General features: G+C 47.9%; 2 protein-coding genes across 2 annotated transcripts; both read right to left on the reverse strand.

The window, feature by feature from the left end:
• Positions 1 to 7,704: 7,704 nt before the first annotated feature.
• Positions 7,705 to 8,706, reverse strand: LOC140265083 (olfactory receptor 14J1-like). Its single transcript, XM_072360963.1, has one exon. The coding sequence runs from the start codon at positions 8,704 to 8,706 to the stop codon at positions 7,705 to 7,707; it is 1,002 nt and encodes a 333-aa protein (XP_072217064.1).
• A 4,796-nt stretch (positions 8,707 to 13,502) lies between these two features.
• On the reverse strand, positions 13,503 to 14,468 carry LOC140265158 (olfactory receptor 14J1-like). The gene has a single exon (XM_072361043.1). The coding sequence runs from the start codon at positions 14,466 to 14,468 to the stop codon at positions 13,503 to 13,505; it is 966 nt and encodes a 321-aa protein (XP_072217144.1).
• Between the last annotated feature and the right edge of the window lie 9,080 nt (positions 14,469 to 23,548).

Raw genomic sequence — 23,548 nt, forward strand, 5'->3', positions numbered from 1 at the left:
AGATGCCCAGCAAGAGCCAGAAGTGCAGGAGCTGCAGCTGCCGCGTGTCTGCCAACGGCAGCAGGAGGAACTCGCTGATGGAGCTGCTGTTGGTCATCTGCTGTTCCTGGGCTTGGAGTCCTGCTCAGAGTGAAGAAGATAATGTCAAATCCAGACCACTCTCAAACTCACTCCTCCTGCTATACTATGTAAATTTTCATTTCCCTTAGGAAAATAGTTATTTAACTCCAGAACTTGTATATACTATCATGAGCTTCACCATTCCGTAACGAGTAGAAGACTGGGGAGATCTTACTTTCTTCTCATTTCCTATATCATACCCCAGCCTCCTGGATATTTTCCTCTTTACTCCAGTTGCTCTTTGAGACCACAGCCCCAGCCTCTGTGCACTTCAGTTTGTCTTAGAGAAATCAGCCTATCTGCAGGACAAGTGAACTATTAATGCCTTCAGAAAACAACTATAACTTAAGTTGATTGTACCCTTTTAGGTAGGTGAGGCTGAAAACACAACCTGTATGATTGTTCACAAAACAGCCAACTGATTGGAGAAATACTTGGGAGTCTCTGAGCTGTGTTCAAAGTTGACAGCCTCTTTCAGATTTTTTGCCTCCATTACTTTCTGTTTTCACTCAGAACAGGAAAAGGAAAATCCCTGCCTTGGCTCTCCTCTTTCAAAGGACCCTCAGAAAGAGTCTGTTGTGCAGTGGAGCTGTGATCCCCTGCCCCAGGCTGCAGCTGTGGCAGCACAAGCCCTGCCGGGGGGCTCCTTCCCCCCACACGTCTCCCCGCAGCACCCTGGGCAGCTCCCCGGGCAGGCTGAGTGCTGAGCCTGGCAGGCGGCAGAGTCCCATAGCCGGCACACAGCCCCTGGGGCACAGCAGGGACCCTGCTCTGCAGGAAAGACCCAGTCACCCGCCTGCAGCCCCATATGCACAGCCTGCAGCCGTGCTGGGACACGCAGCCCTCAGGGCTGTGCTTTCATACTGCAGCATGGAAACCCTCAGCTCAAGCAGAAGTCTTTTTCCACAGTAAAGAAGCATGCAGTGCCAGAAGCCAGATCTGCTGTGGAAAGTCTCAGTTTTAGTTAACCCTCTATGAATAGCAGCTGCATGGTCTGCAGTGAGACTTACCGTGTCATGGTCTGTGAGCAATGTTCCTGAAGCAAACTCACAGCCTGCTCATGCCATACACATCCTTCAAGCTCTCTCCCATTTCTCTCCTCTCCTTCTGTCACCTGCAGGCTGTGCTGTGCACAAGAGCTGCTCCTGGGCACAGCTCTCTCTCTGCAGCACTGCCTACTTATATCAGCTCCCTGTGTCCCAGGAGCCCAGCCCAGCTCAGCACACCCGAGGATTTGAGTTTCTCTTCCTCCCTGCTTCCCCTGGAGATTTCCCTGGGGCTCCAGGGCTGAAAGCTCCTGATAGACAGCAGGCTCATCTCTGCAAAATACACTTGGATGTCTGATGAATTTGTCACAAGTGGACAGACAGATACCAGTAGCATGGCTTTGGATTGCGGAATCAAACTCTCTAAGACAGAGTTAGGTTATAAAGTAGGAATACGTTTCTTAGGCACCGGGTGCAAGTGGGATCACACCTACCTTGCTCACCAGAAAGCAGAAGGGTTACATATTTGAAAGCCAAGCCGATACATATCCAACAAATTTCGTGGAACTCATCTACATATTCGTTGTTTCCAGTAACTCATTTACATACTGCCCCTCACTCTGGTGCACTTTATAGTGGGGGTCTCCCTCCAGTGGTCTAGGGGATGAAGACAGATATCTTCTTCACGAAGGCTTGAAGTCTTCCTTGCTCTGACCTATTTACGTTGTCGTGCTTGATAGAAGTAGTCCGATTCTGGCCTAGTTCTTGAGACATGTTCCCTTTAGTGTGCAGGATGTTCTTCCCTTGTCTTAACCGCACATCCCACTTGTTTATGGGCCCAAATACCTAACTTTTGACTTTGAGATTAACTCTTTTACTATGCCATTTTGTCCTAACAGATCGTGTTTGCCTAGCAGAAGTGCAAATGCCTCATCTGGAGAGCTCTGCTCCTGGCCCTTAATAAAAAAGACACGCAGACAAGGACAGGGACCCTCTGACTTCTCCTTTGCAGGATCATCATTCAGCTGAGGCAGTCAGTGCATGTTTCTCATCTTCAGATGTAAAAGCCTGGGGTTGAAATGAGATTCATTTCCCCACAGACGCATGGGAGATGGGACTCCTCTTGGCTTAGAGCAGATGTGCACAAGGAGTTGCCCCTGTTTGAAGGTGAAAAACCACCTGGGATTGAATCTGGCTGTAGCGATAAAGGCTTTGTAAAGTATGCTAGCAGGAAAAGGGAAGACTAGGGAGAATGCCGGTCCCGTACTATGTGAGGGGGGTGCTCTGGTAATCAGGGATGCAGAGAAGGTAGAGATACTGAAGGAGTTCTTTGCATCTGTCTTCCGTGAGAAAGCTCACCCTCAGGAATCCCAGACCCTGGAGCTTACTGAGAGGGTCTGGGGAATGGAAGACTTGCCTTTAGTCAGGGAACAGGTGGTCTGTGAGTGCCTAGGCCACACTTATGTTCATAAAGCCATGCAACCCAAAGGGGTGCATCCGCAGGGGCTGAGGGAGCTGGCAGAGGTGATTGCTGAACCACTCTCTATCATCTTTGAGAGGTCTTGGAGAATGGGAAAGGTGCTTGAAGACTGGAGAATAGCCAGTGTCACTCCGGTCTTCAAAAATGGGCAAGAAGGAAGATGCAGGTAATTACAGGCCAGTCAGCCTCACCTCTGTCCCTGGAAAGGTGACGGAAAAGCTTGTGCTGGATGCCATCTCCAGGCAACTGGAGGAAAAGGACGTTGTTAGGAGTAGTCAGCATGGGTTCACCAAGGGGAGGTCATGCTCAACCAACTTGGTAGCCTTCTATGACATTGTCACTGTCAGGGTGGATGGGGGGAGAGCGGTGGATGTAGTCTACCTTGATTTCAGCAAGGCGTTTGATACTGTTCCCCATGACATCCTTGTAAGAAAGCTGAGGAAGTGTGGGACAGATAAGTGGACAGTGAGGTGGGTTGAGAACTGTCTGACTGGCAGAGCACAGAGGGTTGTCATTGGTGGTGCAGAGTCTGGTCTGAGACCTGTAGGTAATGGTGTTCTACAGGGGTCTGTGCTGGGTCCGGTCTTGTTCAGCATCTTTATCAATGACTTTGACGTGGGGATAGTTGCCACCCTCAGCAAGTTTGTTGATGATACAAAGTTGGGAGGATTGGCTGACACGCTTGAAGGCTGTGCTGCCATTCAGCGAGACCTGGACAGGCTGGAGAGCTGGGCAGTAAAATCTTGATGAGGTTTAACAAAAGCAAATGTAGAGTCTTGCACCTAGGGGGGAATAATTGCATGCACCGGGACGGGTTGGGGGATGAGCTGCTGGAGAGGAACTCTGCTGAATGGGACCTGGGCGTCCTGGTGGACGACAGGTTGGCCATGAGCCAGCAGTGTGCCCTTGTAGCCAAAAAGGCCAATGACTTTCTGGGGTGCATTAAAAAGAGCATGTTCAGCAGGGAGGTGAACTTCCCCCTCTACTCTGCCCTGGTGAGGCCTCATCTGGAATACTGTGTCCAGTTCTGGGCTCCCCAGTTCAAAAAAGACAGGGATCTCTTGGAAAGAGTCCAGCGGAGGGCCACAAAGATGGTGAAGGGCCTGGAGCATCTCCCCTACGATGAGAGACTTAGGGAACTGGGCCTGTTTAGCCTTGAGAAAAGAAGGCTGAGAGGGGACTTGATCCAGGTTTATAAATACCTGAAGTGTGGGAGCCATAGTGGCGAGGCTGGTCTGTTTTCAGTAGTGCGTGGGGACAGGACTAGGGGAAATGGGCTGAAACTTCAGCATAGGAAGTTCCGCACAAATGTGAGCAAGAACTTCTTTACAGTGAGGGAGATGGAGCACTGGAACAGGCTGCCCAGGGAGGTGGTGGAGTCTCCTTCTCTGGAGATATTCAAGACCCGCCTGGACGCCTACCTGTGCAACGTGGTGTAGGGAGCTGCTTTGGCAGGGGGGTTGGACTCGATGATCTCTAGAGGTCCCTTCCAACCCCTACAATTCTGTGATTCTGTGATTCCCAACTGTCTGACTGATTTCTGACTTTCATGGGGATTACTTAAATTTGCTCCATCTCCCCCAGGTCTTTTGGAATGTTTTTTCAGTTCCTTCACTGTGATTCTATCTATCCCTTCCTATCTATTCTTTTTCTTTCACTTTTTCTTTTTCTTCTCTTCCTTTTTCTTTTTCTCTTTCTTTTCCTCTATTTTTTTTAAAGCTGTAAGTGTGAAAGATGTTCATTAATGTCATTAGAAGTGAAGAAAAGAGCTGAAGATAAAGACAGAAAACAATGAGAATGTGTTAAGCATTGTCAATGTGTGAAATACTCATGAGTCCTGTTCAGTTTTAAGTTGATACCTCCCAACTACCTGGCTGATCTGTCCCAGGGAGATTACTGGAATTTGCTCCATTCCCCAGAAGTCTGATGGACTCTGTTGTCAACTCCTTCACCGTGATTCTAGCTGGAATCTTAGTAACGCTCATACCCTGGATGACCAGTTGCAAACTTTAAGGTTTTTTCCCAGAGTCAGCTTGACACACGGTACCAAACACTTGCAGCAGATGATAATAATGGCCATACAAACTATAAGCCCCACGATTACAGCAAGGAGAACCCAGGCTACCATTTGACAGGATATCCACTATATCCCATACCCGTAGGAGAGACCAACTTAGGTCCGTCCTATTGCCGACCACCTGGGATATGGTACTTGCTCTTGTTTCCATGCATATGATTTACAGGTCCCGTTCATAGGAACTCCCCCTAGGAGTCTTCCTACCCCAGCCGGTAAACTAAGCTGTGAGCTCACATCCCTAGGGACAGCACAGATGGCAGTACACTGTGTAGGATGTCTCCTCTGGACTTATGGGCTCCCCTTACCCTTCACATACCTGGTCCACATATGGATGGTCCTTGTCTGTCCCTGCAGTGATGAGGTGAGGAAGGGAGTCCTCCAGAGAAACCTCAGGGTGAGCCAGAAGTGTCTCCCCTCTCAGCTGGTCCTGCCACCAAATAGAGCTGGTCCCATCTGGGCCGCCAAATTGACCTCAGGAATAAACTCTATGACCCAGTGTGAAGTTATAAAACAGGAATGCATTTATTGGGTGTCGGGTGCAAAGGGGGATCACTCCATCTGTCTTGCACCAGCAAGCAGAAGCATTACATATTTCAAAGCCAAGCTCATACATATTCAATAAATTTCCTGGAACCCAACTACTTATTCATTGTTTCCAGTGACTCTTTTACATACTGCCTCTCCCTCCGGCGCATGCAGTTTGTAGTGGGGGGACTCCCTCCAGTGGTCGTAGGGATGAAGTCAGATGTCTTTCACGCGAAGGCTCAAAGTCTTCCTCGCTCTGTCCTTTTTACCCTGTCATGTTTGATAGAAGTTGCCTGGTCCTGGACAGCTTCTTGGGCAATGCTCCCTTTATTATGCAGGATGTTCTTCCTTTATGTTAATTGCACATCCTACTTGTTTATGGGCCCACGTAACTAACTTTTGACTTTGAGATTAACTCTTTTACTGTATCAGTTTGTCCTAACAGATCGTGTTTGCCTAGCAGAAGTGGAAATGCCTCATCTGGAAAGCTCTTCTCCTGACCCTTAATAAAAAAGACATGCAGACAAGGACAGGGACCATCTGAATTCCCCTTTGCAGGGCCATCATTCAGCCGAGGAAGTCAGTGCAGGTGTCTCATCTCCAGATGTAAAACCCTGGGGTTGAAAGGGTATTCAATTCCCCACAGCTGTTCCAAACATTGTGATAAGAAAATGAATCAAATTCTTCCCAAGGAAGATGCACTATGCCAGGAGGTACAGCCCTGTGGTCACTCCAACCCCTCCGATGAGCCCAGTGGCTGCTCCAACTTCAGTGACAGGTCCTGTGGTGATTCCAGCTCTGGCAATGAGCTCTGCAGTTGCTCTAAGTCCTGGAACAGCCCAACAGTTGCTTCATCTCCTACAGTGAACCCTATGGCTATTAAAACCCCTGTAGCAGGTCCTGACTTGAAAACAGATATGCATATGAATTAGTATCTATGCATATCTTTTTGCAACTGCAAATGTCATATATATGTGAAAATATATTGTATGTTTGCATGTGTATATAAACAGATATAGATCTATATAATCAAAATGCTTTTTTTTTACCTTTTTTTTTGTCTATCTTAGTAAATAGCTTTAACACAACAAATTCTAAACTACAGCACTGCCTTGAGACCTTTAAGATTTCCTTGTGACTCGTGAAACTATCATTATCACTTAGTGAAGAGAACCAGAAGATCTCGAAGTCTTCTCAGTGAGCAGCTTTTAAGGTACATTCCATACACCAGCTTTGGAAGAGGCTTCCAGTTCTCTGGCCCTGCTCTGAAGGGGCCCTCTTGTCGTGGCAGTGCCAGCAAGGAGACCAGCTCTGACACAGCCGTTTTTATTGCCGGCTACTGACTGCAGCTCCGGAGTGCTGCTGTACAGACAACAGGACTGTTGTGAGACACACAAGACCTTCAGGCCTTCAGAGTTCAGATTAATTTAGAGCACTGTGGCAGTGTGAAGAGAGCAGGAATGAAAAGAGCACGTTGTGCTGCTGTCTGTGGCTGTACCTCCCCCAGACCCAGACAAGGGAGGAAGAGAGAAGAGAAAAGGAAAAGTCTTTTTTGAAAGCCTTTTAGGTATCTTTTAATGTATTTGGAGAATCTGTTTCGATGATTACATGGGCTCTTGGAGTGAGAAAATGGAAAGTAGGTAGGAAAGAAGTGAAATAAATTATAAGTTCAATAACATTTTTTTGCAGGTTGCTATATCACACACAATCAAACAATCAAAAATGATTAAAACATAAAGAACCATCACTGGGAATCTTGTGAGGAAGATGTGCACTTTATTGAAGCTGAAATAATGCGTATTGCAACACCTTGCTGAGAGCACACTTGATTTCCCTGTTCCTCATGTTGTATATAATAGGGTTCAGTGTTGGAGGAACCACTGAGCACAGAATTGCCACAGTCAGATCCAGGAGTGGGGAGGAAATGGAGGGGAGATTCAGGTAGGCAAAAAAGGCAGCGATGACAAGCAGGGAGAGCACGGCCAGGTGAAGGAGGCACATGGAGAAGGCTTTGAGCCGTCCCTGCTCAGAGGGCATCCTCAGCACAGCAAGGAAGATCTGCACATAGGACACAACTATGAAATGAAATGAGTAAGAGGTACCTGACAACCAACGTGCAAACCTGTTGCTACTGCTGGCCTCTCAGAGGCCCTGGCAGATGTGAGCCTGAAAGCACAGACCCCAGCCAGAAGCCCAGGGATGGCCCATCAGCTGTTGCAGGCTGAAGTCACTGTACATTCTGATGAACAGCCGTGTGCTTCCTTCTGGACTGTGAGTTTCTGAGAACATCCGACCCTGTCAGCTCCAAAGGAAGGACAGACAGAGTCACTGCATGTTCTTTATTCTGTTAAGCTTCACAGAGAGACTGGTTCATTATGTACAGTGTGTATGGGCTACACTAGAAAGGTACAAACTGAGTAGGAATTGATTTGACTAATGATATTTTAGTGAAAAACATTACAGTATATATATATAAAGAATAATAATGAATTACACATATAAAATGAACAGAACAGTCAACAAAAGAGAGCTTGATTTAGAAAAAAGCTGGATTGCATTATATGAATTCTAAAAGATGGGCAGTTCACAGCTTTTGAAACACATTTAGTAATCACTTTCCTCACTGCATCCTTGACCTTCCTGTTCCTCATGCTATATATAATAGGGTTCAGTGTTGGAGGCAGTACCGAGTACAGAAGTGCCACCATCAGGTCCATGGATGGGAAGGAGACAGAGGGGGGTTTCAGGTAGGCAAAAAAGCCAGAGATGACAAGCAGGGTGAGCACGGCCAGGTGAGGGAGGCATGTGGAGAAGGCTTTCTGTCTTCCCTGCTCAGAGGGCATCCTCAGCACAGCAAGGAAGATCTGCACATAGGACACAACCATGAAAACAAAGCACCCAAAGGCTAAACTGAAAGTAAAAATGAGAAACACAGCTTCCCTGAGATTTGATTCTGAGCAAGAGAGCTTGAGGATCTGGGGTATTTCACAGAAAAACTGGTTGACAACATTGCCTTGGCAGAGAGGCAGTGAAAACGTACTGGCAGTGTGCAGCAGGGAATTGAGAACCCCACTGCCCCAGGCAGCTGCTGCCATGGTGGCACAAGCTCTGCTGTCCATCAAGGTCCCGTAGTGCAGGGGCTTGCAGATGGCAACGTAGCGGTCATAGGACATGATGGTGAGAAGGGAATACTCTGCTGAGAGGAAGAAGAGAAAGAAAAAGAGCTGTGCAGCACATCCTGCGTAGGAGATGGCCCTGGTGTCCCAGAGGGCGTTGGCCATGGCTTTGGGGAGAGTGGTGGAGATGCAGCCCAGGTCGAGGAGGGCCAGGTTGAGGAGAAACAAGTACATGGGGGTGTGCAGGCGCTGGTCGCAGGCTACGGCTGTGCTGATGAGGCCGTTGCCCAGGAGGGCAGCCAGGTAGATGCCCAGCAAGAGCCAGAAGTGCAGGAGCTGCAGCTGCCGTGTGTCTGCCAACGGCAGCAGGAGGAACTCGCTGATGGAGCTGCTGTTGGGCATCTGCTGTTCCTGGGCTTGGAGTCCTGCTCAGAGTGCAGAAGATAATGACAAGTCCAGACCCTTCTCAGAGACACATCTGATTTATTATGAAAATTCTCCCTTCCTTCTGGAAAATGTTCATTTAACTCCAGAACTTGTATTTATTTTCATGAGCTACACCAACCCTAAAAGAACAGAAGAAGATTAGGGAGCTGTTTATTTCTTCTCATTTCCTAATCATACACCCAGCTTCCTGGAAATTTTCCTCTTTATTCCTGCTGCTCTTTGAGACCCCAGCCCGAGCCTCTGTGCGCTTCACTTTGTCTTAGAGAAATCAGCCTGTTTGTGGGATAAGTGAACTATTAATGTCTGCAGAAAACAATGAGAACTTTTATCTTTTAGGAAGGAGAGGCTGAAAGCACATTCTGTGCATTCTGTGTGACTGTTCACAAAACAACCGATGGACTGAAGAAATATTTGAGAGTCTCAGAGCTGTGTTCATATTTGACAGCCCCTTTTAGATTTCTGCCTCCAATCATTTCTGCTTTCACTGAGAACAAGAAATGGGAAATCCCTGCCTTGGCTCTCCTCTTGCAAAGCACCCTCACAAACATCCTGCTGTGCAGTGGAGCTGTGATCCCCTGCCCCAGGCAGCAGCTGTGGCAGCACAAGCGCTGCCGGGGGACTCCTTCCCGCCACACATCTCCCCGCAACACCCTGGGCAGCTCCCCGGGCAGGCTGAGTGCTGAGCCTGGCAGGCAGCAGAGTCCCATAGCCAGCACACAGCCCCTGGGGCACAGCAGGGACCCTGCTCTGCACGACAGCCCTGGGCACCCGCCTACAGCCCCATATGCACAGCCTGCAGCTGTGCTAGGACACACAGCCCTCAGGGCTGTGCTATGATGCTGCAGCACGGAAACCCTCAGATGGTGCAGAAGGCTTTTTCCACAGTAAAGAAACATGCAGTGCCTGCAGCCAGATCTGCTATGGCATGTCCCTGATTAAGTTAACCCTCTATGAATAGCATCTGCTACGGCTGTGCTGATGAGGCTGTTGCCCAGGAGGGCAGCCAGGTAGATGCCCAGCAAGAGCCAGAAGTGCAGGAGCTGCAGCTGCCGCGTGTCTGCCAACGGCAGCAGGAGGAACTCGCTGATGGAGCTGCTGTTGGGCATTTGCAATTGTTGGGCTTGGAGTCCTGCTTAGAGAACAGAAGATGATGACAAGTTCAAAACATTCTCAGAGAGACTCCTTCAGCTGTACTATAATTCTCCTCATTTCTGCTTTTTGCTGTACTGCAAAATATTTCTTTTCCCTTTGTAGAATGTCTATTTAGCTCCAGAACTTGAATTTAATTTCATGAGATTCACTATCCCTTAGGGAGTACACGATTAGGCAGCTCTTTATTTCTTCTCAATTCCGAATCATATCCCAGCCTCCTGGATATTTTTCTCTTTACTCCAACTTCTCTTCAACAGCCCAGCCCCAGCCTCTATGCACTTCAACTTCTCTTAGAGAAGTAAGGCTGTTTGCAGGATAGGTGATCTATTAAATTCTGCAGAAAACCACGAGGGCTGGAACTGATTTTATCCTTTGATGAAGGAGAGGCTGAAACTATGTTTTGTGTGACTGTTCAGAAAACAACCAAAGGACTGAAGAAATACTGGGAAGTCTCAGAGCTGCTTTCAAAGTTTACACCACCTTTTAAATTTCTGCCTCAAATCCTCTTTCCTTCCCTAAGAACAAGACATGGAAAATCCCTGCCTTGACTGTCCACTTGGAAAGTACCCCCAGAAAAATTCAGCTGTGCAGTGGAGCTGTGATCCCCTGCCCCAGGCAGCAGCTGTGGCAGCACAAGCCCTGCCGGGGGGCTCCTTCCCCCAACACGTCTCCCCGCAGCACCCTGGGCAGCTCCCCGGGCAGGCTGACTGCTGAGCCTGGCAGGCGGCAGAGTCCCATAGCCGGCACACAGCCCCTGGGGCACAGCAGGGACCCTGCTCTGCAGGACAGCCCTGGGCACCCGCCAGCAGCCCTCAGGGCTGTGCTCTGATGCTGCAGCACGGAAGCCATCAGCTGGAGCAGATGTCTTTTTCCACAGTAAGGAAACATGCAGTGTCTGAAGCCAGATCTGCTATGGGATGTCCCATTTATAGTTAACCCTCTATGAACAGCAGCTGCATGGCCTGAAGTGAGACTTACCTTGTCATGGTCTGTCAGCAATGTTCCTGCAGCGAGCTCAGAAGGCTGCTCACACCTCACACATCCTGTAAGCTCTCTCCCTTTCTCTCCTCTCCTTCTGTCACCTGCAGGCTGTGCTGTGCACAAAGCTGCTCCTGGGAACAGCTGTCTCTGCAGCACCACACACTTTTATGACTTTCCTGTGTCTCAGGAGCCCAGCCCAGCTCAGTAGCAGAGGATATCATTTTTATCCTTCCCACTTGTCTCCCCTGAGATGTCCCTGGATCCTCATGGCAAACAGCTCCTGAAAGACAACAGCATCATGACAGTACATTCAAATCTGTTGAATTTAACACCAGATTTCTAGTGGTCACTGACTAATTCCAGACATGTGGTGAGTCCTCCCAGAGAGTGTTTGCTGAAACTAAAAGGGCACACAGACAAGGACACAATAGGATAGAATCATAGAATCACCAAGGTTGGCAAAGACCTACAAGATCATCCAGTCCAGCTGTTCACCTATCACCAATAGCTCCCACTAATCCATGTTCTTCAACACAACATCCATTCATTCCTTGAACACCTCCAGGGTCCGTGAATCCACCACACCCCTGGGAAGTCCATTCCACGTCCCAAATTGAAGGACGCTGTTTTTGGTCTTGGTGAACTTCATCCCATTGGCTTCAGCCCAGCTCTCCAGCCTGTCCAGATCCCTCTGTAGGGCCTTGCTAACTCCAGGCAGATCCACACTCCCAGCCAATTTGGTGTTATTTGCAATCTTACTTAGGGTTCACTCAATGCCCTGTTCCAGGTCAATAATAAAGAAACTGAAGAGGAAAGGCACCTGCACTGACCTCTGGGGAACACCAAGTAGGCACACAGGTAGGCGTCCAGGTGGGTCTTGAATATCTCCAGACAAGGAAACTACACAACCTCATTGGGCAGCCTGTTCCAGTGCTCCATCACCCTCACCGTAAAGAAGTTCTTGCACACATTCATGCAGAACTTCCTATGCTCCAGTTTCCGGCCATTTCCCCTTGTCCTTTCTCCACACAGCATCACAGAATCACAGAATCACAGAATTGTAGGGGTTGGAAGGGACCTCTAGAGATCATCGAGCCCAACCCCCCTGCCAAAGCAGGCTCCCTACACCACGTCGCACAGGTAGGCGTCCAGGCGGGTCTTGAATATCTCCAGAGAAGGAGACTCCACCACCTCCCTGGGCAGCCTGTTCCAGTGCTCCGTCACCCTCACTGTAAAGAAGTTCTTGCGCACATTCGTGCGGAACTTCCTATGCTGAAGTTTCAGCCCATTTCCCCTAGTCCTGTCCCCACGCACTACTGAAAAGAGACCAGCCTCGCCACTATGGCTCCCACACTTCAGGTATTTATAAACCTGGATCAAGTCCCCTCTCAGCCTTCTTTTCTCAAGGCTAAACAGACCCAGTTCCCTAAGTCTCTCCTCATAGGGGAGATGGTCCAGGCCTTTCACCATCTTTGTGGCCCTCCGCTGGACTCTTTCCAAGAGATCCCTGTCTTTTTTGTACTGGGGAGCCCAGAACTGGACACAGTATTCCAGATGAGGCCTCACCAGGGCAGAGTAGAGGGGGAGGATCACCTCCCTCGACCTGCTGGACACGCTCTTTTTAAGGCACCCCAGAATGCCATTGGCCTTTTTGGCTACAAGGGCACACTGCTGGCTCATGAATGGCTTAGAACTGCAAACAACTCAAGGATTCTACAAGGAAACATGATACGCCAAGTGCTTCAACTGACAGAACAGCCAGATGGTCACAACTTTCATGGGGAAATTGCCATAAACAAAAGAGCTGCTGGGGATCATCTCTGAGAGGAACACTTGAACATTTAGTTTGGAAATTGCCCGGAGAGCAGCCAGCTGGAAGAGTTTCTTTTTCCTGACCTCCTCGTGTCAGTCATCTCATTCGGGGCATTCCTACCAGCTGATGCTGCAGAATGGCTCCTATAGGTGATGGGTAAATTTTATCAGTCTTTTGTGCACGATTCCTCTACCACAGACCATCTTGGAGGCAGCGACCACCTCTGTGTACAAAATGGAAGAAGCCCTGAAGGAAACTTGGGAACTTCTGATATGATAACCCATGTCCAAGAACTTGTCCTGTGCAGAGTCTCACAGGGAATAAGGAAGAGGGGACCTGACAACCAACATGCAAACCAGCAGATGCTCCTGGTCTCTCAAAGGCACTGACAGATGTGAGCCTGAAAGCACAGACCCCAGCCAGAAGACCAGGGATGGCCCATCAGCTGTTGCAGGCTGAAGCTACTGTACATTCTGATGAACAGCTGTGTGCTTCCTGATGGATTGTGGGTTTCTGAGAACATCTGACCCCAAAAGCTTCAGAAATGTCTCACAAGAAGGAGGACAGATGGAGTCACTGCATATTCTTTATTCTGTTAAGGTAAACAGAGAGCCTGGCTCATTATGTACAGTGTGTCTGGGCTACACTACAAATGTACAAGCTAAATAAGAACTGGTTTCAATATTGAGGTTTTAGTGAAAAACATTACAGTATTTAAAAAATAATAAGAAGAATAAATTACATTGATAAAATGGCACAAAACAAACAAACAATAAAAGTGATCTTTATTCAGTAAAAAGCTGCATTACAAGCCATGAATTCCAAGCGATGGGCAGTTCACAGCTTTTGAAACGCATGTGGTCATCACTTTCCTCAATGCATCCTTGACTTCCCTGTTCCTCATGCTGTAGACGAGGGGGTTCACTGTTGGAGTCACAACTGAGTACAGAAGTGCCACCATCAGGTCCATGGATGGAGAGGAGACAGAGGGGGGCTTCAGGTAGGCAAAAAAGGAGGTGCAGAGAAACAGGGAGACCACGGCCAGGTGAGGGAGGCACGTGGAGAAGGCTTTGTGCCGTCCCTGCTCAGAGGGCATCCTCAGCACGGCCATGAAGATCTGCACATAGGACACAACTATGAAAACAAAGCAGCCAAAGGCTAAACTGATACTAAAAATGATGAACACAACTTCCCTGAGATTTGATTCTGAACAGGAGAGCTTGAGGATCTGTGGGATTTCACAGAAAAACTGGTTGACAACATTGCCTTGGCAGAGAGGCAGTGAAAACGTACTGGCAGTGTGCAGCACAGAACAGAGAGCCCCAGCGCCCCAGGCAGCTGCTGCCATGGTGGCACAAGCTCTGCTGTCCATCAGGGTCCCGTAGTGCAGGGGCTTGCAGATGGCAACGTAGCGGTCATAGGACATGACGGTGAGAAGGTAATATTCTGCTGAGAGGAAGAAGAGAAAGAAAAAGAGCTGTGCAGCACATCCTGCGTAGGAGATGGCCCTGGTGTCCCAGAGGGCGTTGGCCATGGCTTTGGGGAGAGTGGTGGAGATGCTGCCCAGGTCGAGGAGGGCCAGGTTGAGCAGGAAGAAGTACATGGGGGTGTGCAGGCGGCGGTCGCAGGCTACGGCTGTGCTGATGAGGCCGTTGCCCAGGAGGGCAGCCAGGTAGATGCCCAGCAAGAGCCAGAAGTGCAGGAGCTGCAGCTGCCGCGTGTCTGCCAACGGCAGCAGGAGGAACTCGCTGATGGAGCTGCTGTTGGGCATCTGCTGTTCCTGGGCTTGGAGTCCTGCTCAGAGTGCAGAAGATAATGACCAGTCCAGACCATTCTCAGACACACTCCTTCTGCTGTGCTATGAATTATGTTGATTCTCTTACTATAATGTTCATTTAGCACATGTACTTGCATTTCATTTCATGAAGTTTAGCCTTACTTAAGAAGAAGAAGCTTGTGAAGCTTTAAACTTCCTTTGATTTTCTGATCTTATTCCATTTCCCTGGATTTTTTCATATGTTTCATGCCAGATGTCTTAACCCCAAATGCTCTTATAGCACCCAACCCCGGCCTCCGTTTCCTTCAATCTCTGTTTGAAAAAGCTGCCTGTTGGCAGGATATGTGAATTATTCATGTCTTCAGAGTATGATAATAATTACAACTGGTTCCACCATACTAGACAGGAGAGACTGAAAGCAAATCACGTGTGACGGATAGCAAAACATCCAATGTATGGAAGAAAAATTCTCAGAGCAGTGAGATCCGCTTTTAGATTCTTGTCTCCAATCCTTTTTTCCTTCCCTCAGTACAGGAAAGAAAAAAATCCCTGCCTTGACTGTCCACTTGGAAAGTACCCCCAGAAACATTCAGCTGTGCAGTGGAGCTGTGATCCCCTGCCCCAGGCAGCAGCTGTGGCAACTCAAGCCCTGCCGAGGGGCTCCTTCCCCCCACCACGTCTCCCCGCAGCACCCTGGGCAGCTCACCGGGCAGGCTGACTGCTGAGCCTGGCAGGCGGCAGAGTCCCATAGCCGGCACACAGCCCCTGGGGCACAGCAGGGACCCTGCTCTGCAGGACAGCCCTGGGCACCCGCCTGCAGCCCTCAGGGCTGTGCTCTGATGCTGCAGCACAGAAGCCCTCAGCTGGAGCAGAAGGCTTTTTCCACAGTAATGAAACATGCAGTGTCTGAAGCCAGATCTGCTATTGAATGTCCCTGATTAAGTTAACCCTCTATGAAAACCAGCTGCATGGCCTGAAGTGAGACTTACCTTGTCATGGTCTGTCAGCAATGTTCCTGCAGCGAGCTCAGAAGGCTGCTCACAACTCACGCATCCTGTAAGCTCTCTCCCTTTCTCTCCTCTCCTTCTGTCACCTACAGGCTGTGCTGTGCACAAGAGCTGCTCCTGGAAACAGCTGTCTCTGCAGCACCACACACTTTTATGAGCTTCCTGTGTCTCAAGAGCCCAGCCCAGCTCAGTAGCAGAGGATATCATTTTTATCCTTCCCACTCGTCTCTCCTGAGATGTCCCGGGTTTTCATGGTCAACAGCTCCTGAAAGACAACAGCATCGTGACGGTACATTAAAATCTGTTGAATTTAACACCAGATTTCTAGTGGTCACTGACTAATTCCAGACATGTGGTGAGTCCTTCCAGAGAGTGTTTGCTGAAAATAAAAGGGCACACAGACAAGGACACAATAGCATAGAATCATAGAATCACCAAGGTTGGCAAAGACCTACAAGATCATCCAGTTCAGCTCTTCACCTATCACCAATAGCTCCCACTAATCCATGCCCTTCAGCACAATATCCATTCATTCCTTGAACACCTCCAGGGTCCGTGAATCCACCACACCCCTGGGAAGTCCAATCCACGTCCCAAATTGCAGGACACGGTTTTTGGTGTTGGTGAACTTCATCCCATTGGCTTCAGCCCAGCTCTCCAGCCTGTCCAGATCCCTCTGTAGGGCCTTTCTAACCCCAGGCATGTCCACACTCCCAGCCAATTTGGTGTCATCTGCCATCTTACTTAGGGTTCACTCAATGCCCTGTTCCAGGTCAATAATAAAGAAACTGAAGAGGAAAGGGCCCAGCTGTGACCTCTGGGGAACACCAAGTAGGCGCACAGGTAGGCGTCCGGGCAGGTCTTGAATATCTCCAGACAAGCTGGAGACTCCACAACCCTCTTTGGGCATCCTGTTCCAGTGCTCCGTCACCCTCACCTTAAAGAAGTTCTTGCACACATTCGTGTGGAACTTCCTATGCTCCAGTTTCCAGCCATTTCCCCTTGTCCTGTCTCCACACACTGCTGAAAAGAGTTTGGTCTCACCACTTTGCCACCCACACCTCAGGTATTTATAGACCTGGATCAGGTCCCATCTCAGTCTTCTTTTTCAAGACTAAGCAGACCCAGCTCACTTAGCTTTTATTCATATGACAGATGATCCAGAACCTTCGCAATCTTTGTAGCCATTTACTTCAGTGTTTCCAAGAGATCCATGGTTTTTTTTTTGGCCACAAGGGCACACTGCTGGCTCATGGCTAACCTGTCATCCATCAGGAAACCCAGGTCCCTCTCTGCAGAGCTCCTCTCCAGAAGCTCATCCCCCAGCCTGTCCTGGTGCATGCAATTATTCCTCCCTAAGTGCAAGACTCTACACTTGCTTTTTTTAAGCCCCATCTGGATTCTTACTGCCCAGCTCTCCAGCCTGTCCAGGTCTCGCTGAATGGAAGAACAGCCCACAGGCATGTCAGCCAATCCTCCCAACTTTGTTTCATCAGAAAACTTGATGTGTATGGCCAATATTCCTTTGTCAAGTTTGCTGATAAAGATGTTGAACAAGACTGGACACAGCCCTGACCCCTGGGAAACACCGCTACTTACAGGTCACCAACCAGACACTGCACCGCCAACGACGACAATCTGTGCTCTGCCAGTCAGACAGTTCTCAACCCACCTCACTGTCCACTCATCTATCCCACACTTCCTCAGCTTTGTTCTATGGATGTCATGGGGAACAGTATCAAATGCCTTGCTGAAATCAAGGTAGATGACATCCACTGCTCTCGCCCCATTTACAAAGCCAGTGAAAATGTCATAGAAGGCTACCAGGTTGGTCGAGCATGACCTCCCCTTGGTGGACCCATGCTGACTACTCCTGATAACATTCTTTTCATCCAGTTGCCTGGAGATGGCATCCAACACAAGCTGTTCCATCACCTTTCCAGGGACTGAGGTGAGGCGGCCTAGCGTGTAATAACCCAGATCTTCCGTCTTGCCCTTTTTGAAGACCAGAGTGACATTGGCTATCCTCCAGTCTTCAGGCACCTCCCCCATTCTCCAAGACCTCTGAAAGATTACAGAGAGCGGTTCAGCAGTCACCTCTGCCAGCTCTCTCAGAACTCACGGATGCACCCCATCAGGTCCCATGGATTTATGGACCTTAGTGCTGTTTAGGCGCTCATGGAACAGCTTTTCCCTAACTAAAGGCAAGTCTTCATTCCTCAGACCCTCTCACTAAGCTCCTGGCTCTGGGATTCCTGAGGGAGAGCTTTTTAACTGAAGACAGAAGCAAAGAATGCCTTCAGTATCTCCAGCGTCTCAGCATCCCCCGTTACCAGAATACTGCCCTCACTTAGTAGGGTACCCACTGTCCTCACTGTCTCTCTAGTCTTCCTTTTATTCATAACATACTTTATATATATATATATATATATATATATATATATATATACAGATATAGATATAATTATTTTTTTATTATTTATTTATTTATTTTAATGAGTTTCAATCAATTTATGTAATGCTATGTTCTGCTTGCAAGGAACTGTGTGCGAGAGGTGGGCCAGTCTGGGCTGGTTCTGCGTTGAGGTGTTTATAACTGGACAATACAGACTGTTAATGGAAAGATATATGGTAGTAAGGGTGTATATGTGATCTAAAAAACAGTATTGTTTGACAAACCGTTTTGATGGTATAAGAAAGTGTAATTGCTGATGGCACATGGAAGTGTACTTGACAGTCTTTGGACGTGTAAATGAGGGTAAAAACAGATGAAGAGTTTACAGAGGAAAAGGGATAAAGAGGAAGTGAATTTATCTGCACTGACATGAGAGCAAGCCCGCACACCGCTCCTCCGTGAGTAGAGAAGAGCAGAGCCACAGTCCCCATGTATCATGTAGTGTTATTCTACTTAGAAAATGGGTGAGGTCACAACAGAAGAGGCAGATATTCCTCTCTGCTCCATCTGTGGCATACTCTGGAGTTCAAAGCATTGCAAAGCTGTGGCACATCTACGTTCTTGCACTGATGACACCTTAGTTTGCTCTGGGCTCTCATTTCAATGGCATCTACATAAGTCTAGGGTCATGCCAGTTGACAGCAAACTAGCAAATGCTGTCTCATTGTAAGGAAGAACAAGAAATGTGACGGGCAATTACGGACCTGTCAGTCTCACTCCAGTGCCTGGTAAAATTATGGAGACAATGATGGTGGGAGTGACTGAAAAACAGCTGAAGGACAATTCTGTAACTGGTCACAGCCAACACAAGTTTCTGAGTGGAAGGTCCTGTTTAACTTATGGTCCATTTCTGACAAGGTTACCCACTTAGCTGACCAAGGGAAGCCAGTTATCCTTGATGGATTTCAGTTAGATGTTACCCTTGAGGATTTCAGTAGAGTTTCTGATACTGTTTCTCACAGCACCCTCCTGGACAGAATGTCCAGCATACGGTTAGAAAGAAACAGGATGTGGTCAGTGAGCAGTTGGCCAATAAGTCAGGCCCAAAGGATTATAGTCAATGGGTTCCATCGGGCTGGTAGATGGTCACTATCAGGGTTCCCCAGGGTTCCATTTTAGGGCCACTTCTCTGTCATGTATTTGTGGATGACCTGCATGCAGGACTTGAAGATGTTCTGAGCAAGTTTTCTGGTTGGAGGTGTTGTTGCCTCCACTGAGGGTGGAGAGGTCTTGCAGAGACATGTGAACAAGTCAGAGAAGTGGGTACCAGTTGGTACTATGCACCAAGTGCATAAAGTATAACAGGAGCCTGATTGTGCACCTGGGTAGGGGCAACCCTGGACATACACATTGACTGGATATGAGACACTGGAGAGAAGTCTGACTGAAAAGGATTGGGGGACCTGGTCAGCATCAAATTGAAAGTGAGTCAGCAGTGTGTCCAGGCAGCCAGGAAGGCCAGCGGTCCCACAGAGCACAGGAAACAAGGTATTGCTTGGTGGGTAACAGAAAGAATCGTGCCTCTCTGCTCTGCATTGCTGCAGCCTCACCTGGAGCACTGGGTGAACTTCTGGGCACCGCAGTATGCAAAGAACATCAAACTATGGGGGGGTGTGCAAAAGAGGGCACTGGAACTGAGAGATCAGAAGTTCAGAGTTTCATTGGGATTGACTACATGATCAGATTGGGCCTTTCTTACATCCCACATCCTGTGATGAGACACAGGGCACACATGGGACATGAACCTCACAGTGTCCTTGCACCCCATGCAGAGCCTGGGATCATCTGTCCTTCTGTCTTTCATTTGACATCATACAATTGTCCATCCACTGCCGCAGGAAGGGCCCTGAGCCAACATGAGGGACAGGATCTCCCTGCCAAGTCTGGAGATCAAGGTTTGGCCTTTCTGCTTCATAAGACAAAGGGGGAGTTTCTCAGCATCAGAGCCACCATGCCAGTGCCTTTCATTGCCTGTAGTCATGGCTTCCAATTATCTGCTCTAACAAGTCCCTTGGGAAGCTGGCTTGTTAATGTTCCTCAGTGGGCCCATTAATACTACAAGTAACTTCACTGTTACTTCTGACTTTGTCTTGTTGAGCACTTTGAGCAGTTTTCTCTCTGCACTGGAGGTTGATGGACTCAGCAACAAATGCCGCCTGGGGCTCCTTACCACCTTAAGAGCCTCCTGAGCCTTGTGCCTTCCTGTCATTCTCTTCAGGTTTTCAGAACTTGTTCAGCAAAATGGAGAGATCTCTGGAGAGAGCTTAAAGAGGAATAATCCAGCAGACATTTATTGTCTGTTTATTTATAGTTGTGTTTAAACAAGACATCAAAGCAGCACTGTGCAACTGATGTCAATCCAGGATGCCCCCACTGAGTTCTATTCTGTTTCTGTGTGGACAAAGTTGCTCCTCAACCTCCCCATCCTGTTTCTACTCACATTGGCCCCATGGGACTTGCATCACTGTTCCTCACATCACTCTTCTCCTCTGCTGTCACCCGCTCAGTGTTAAACCTGCTTTGCACCAACTCCCTCTGGCTTTCCACAGAGAACCTGCTGCACATGGGCAAGGAAGGTATTCTCTTTTTTTTCGGCCAACAAACAGAAGGAAAGGTGATGCAATAGAATGAACAGTAAAACACAGTGATCAACTGCATGTTTTGTCCCAGCTGCTTCTATTGAGGTTTGTCTTTCACAGGGAATGGTTGTACAAGAAATGAGTTAGACACAGGCAGGAAGGGATAGATAGAATCACAGTGAAGGATTTGACAAGAGAGACCATCAGACTTTTGAGGAATGGATCAAATTCCAGTAATCTCCCTGGGATAGATCAGCCAGGTAGTTGGGAGGTATCAACTTAAGACTGAACAGGACTTGTGAGTATTTCACAAATTGAGAAGGGTTAACACATTCTCATTGATTTCTATCTTCAACTCTTTTCCTCACCTTTACTGACATTAATGAAGATATTTCAGACTTTGTGCTTTAAAAAGAAAGAGAAAGAGGAAAAGAAGAAAAAGAAAAGGAATTGATAGGAAGGGATAGATAGGATCACGGTGAAGGAGTTGACAACACAGTCCATCAGATTTTGGAGAGATGGATCAAATTTGAGTAATCCCCCTGAAAGTCAGAAATCAGACAGATAATAATTGGGAGGTATCTGACTGAACAAAATGCAAGGGATGGAGAAATCTGGAGGGCAGTGGGAGGAGCGTGTGTCCAGATGGCCTGCTGAAAACGTGGCCTTAACCACGGCCATTTATTTAGGACAGCTGGAGACACCTGGAGGATGAGGGACATCAAATAGGCAGCAGGGAAGAGCAGCGGCGGACGCCGGGCTTTAGTCACAGGGTGTTGGCACTGGCACCGCTGTCTGTGTCCCTGAACATGAAGGCATCTGTGTCCTGCAAACACGGCTCTGGAAAAGATCGTAAATACGGGAAAAGAAAAACAGACACAAAATCCCCTCAAAGACTCCTATTTACAACTCAAAATGGAAAGGACACATGAGATTTTCTCACATTGAGAAGGGTTAACACATTTTCATTGATTTCTATCTTTGTCTTCAATTCTTTGTCTCAGTTTTATTGACATTTATTATCATCATTTAAGCTTACAGCCTCAAAATTAATTAATTAATTAATTAAAAGACATCCATTTGCGTCTTGCACATGGCCTGATACCCCTTTGATCTTCACTATTACTTCCAGACCTTCCTTGACGGAGAGTATGAGATCCAGCAGAGCACCTCTCCTCTTTGGTTCCACCACGGCTTGGTCAAGAAGCTGCCATCTGTGCTCTCCTCGGATCTCCTGGATGGCACATGCCCTGCTGTGCTGTCCCTACAGCAAATATTGGAGTGAAAAAGTCCCCTAAAGGGGATACGGGCCTGACAACATCAGGCTCCCATCTGCCTACAAAGGGTGCCTTCCACTTGCTCTTCCTGATCAGAAAGCTGGGAACAGGCACTGTTGGTCTCCTCTGTTTGCCATTTCCATTAGCTCTGACCTGGCTGCTCTGCCATCCCCAGGCAGAGCTCAGTGCACTCTCACAGACGGCAGTCTCCCTTCCTTGTCTCCCTGCCCATCCATTGTAAAGACTTGGTATCCCCCTTCTGCAACAGTGCAGATGTGGAAGCCATTTAACTGTGTCTCTGTGGCCCAAACAAGAGCTCAGGCCTGCAGCTCTACAAATATTTCTGGCACATCATGTGTTGATGCTCTCATTAGTGCAAAACCCACAGAAGTAAACATCCTGATTGGAAAGCATCTTTGGACATAGCCTGACTGGATAGCTCATCTATGGTATTAGTGTGCAGAAGGTGGCACACAGGCATTAGTCCCACTGTGGGTCTAGGAGTTGATGTAGCAGCAAGGACACTCCTAGGGCATGGCTTTCCTGAAGGCCCTGTGCTGCATTTGCAGCTGCATGTGTGTGGGACAGCCCAGAGAAGTGACACAACACAAGGCTGCTTCTGATGCCATTCACCTGAGAGCCCACAGAAAACTGAGGTTATGTCTGTTGATGAATAACGACATATGTTAGCTTTGTGTTGCCTTGAGCTCTGTAATATGCAGCAGATGGAGAACAGAGAAAGATCTGGCTCTTCTTTTGTGAGCTCATCCATTTAGTTAGCAGAGAAACTCTGCATACTCTGGCGAGATGGGTGACAAAGGCACTTTGAGGTCATTTACGATGACCAGAAATACTTCTTTCCCCTCTCTGGCCCTCAGCTGATGCTCAGGAATGAGGTTTCTATCTCAGGAATTTCCCACATGCTTTACAACTCTGTCACACATCAAGGAGCAGCCCAGACACCTTGGGCATCACCCAGCGTCTGTGTGTGAGCAACTGCCTTTGTGCTAAAGGACCAAGGACTCAGAGCAGGAGCTCACATGCAGGCAAATGCATACAGAAATGCCACTGTCAAATCCAGGAGTGGGGAGGAAATGGAGGGGGGCTTCAGGTAGGCAAAAAAGCCAGTGATGACAAATAGGGAGACCACGGCCAAATGAGGGAGGCACGTGGAGAAGGCTTTGTGCCGTCCCTGCTCAGAGGGCATCGTCAGCACAGCCATGAAGATCTGCACATAGGACAAAACTATGAAAAGAAAGCACCCAAAGACTAAACTGATACTAAAAATGAGGAACACAACTTGCCCGAGATAAGTAATAATGCCCCTAGTGATACTCTAGCACATTTGTCCTCTAAAATTTGTTCTATTTGACATGCTACTTCATAAACTTGCATGATCATTATCAATTATTAGCATCAAGGCATGGCTATGAGCATCCTAAAAGCATATGTTGCACAAATTTTAGTGGTCATTAAGAATCAATATATCAGAGTATATGAAAGTTGAAGACTTTTCCTAACTAGTTACAGGTTAACACAATGGGACCCTCATGGATTTATTTCCAGGTTGCAGAAACTTAGGTTGCAGAGCAAACGTGTTTGTTCTTTTTAGTAGGTTTAACATTAATGTTGTTATGTTGTGTTTGATTTGTTTCTTTTCTCATGTTTAGAGTATTGTCAATCGAGGCCTTGATTGAGTTATAATGGTTTTGTTATTAATATTTCTTAATTTCTTAATATGAGTAGTGTTGTTATT

The sequence above is a fragment of the Excalfactoria chinensis genome, unplaced genomic scaffold, assembly GCF_039878825.1.
Source record: "Excalfactoria chinensis isolate bCotChi1 unplaced genomic scaffold, bCotChi1.hap2 Scaffold_68, whole genome shotgun sequence".
Classification (NCBI taxonomy): domain Eukaryota; kingdom Metazoa; phylum Chordata; class Aves; order Galliformes; family Phasianidae; genus Excalfactoria; species Excalfactoria chinensis.

Bases quoted from the DNA above. Each gene is read 5' to 3' on its own strand.
- LOC140265083 (XM_072360963.1), bottom strand. From the start codon at position 8,706: ATGCCCAACAGCAGCTCCATCAGCGAGTTCCTCCTGCTGCCGTTGGCA.
- LOC140265158 (XM_072361043.1), bottom strand. From the start codon at position 14,468: ATGCCCAACAGCAGCTCCATCAGCGAGTTCCTCCTGCTGCCGTTGGCA.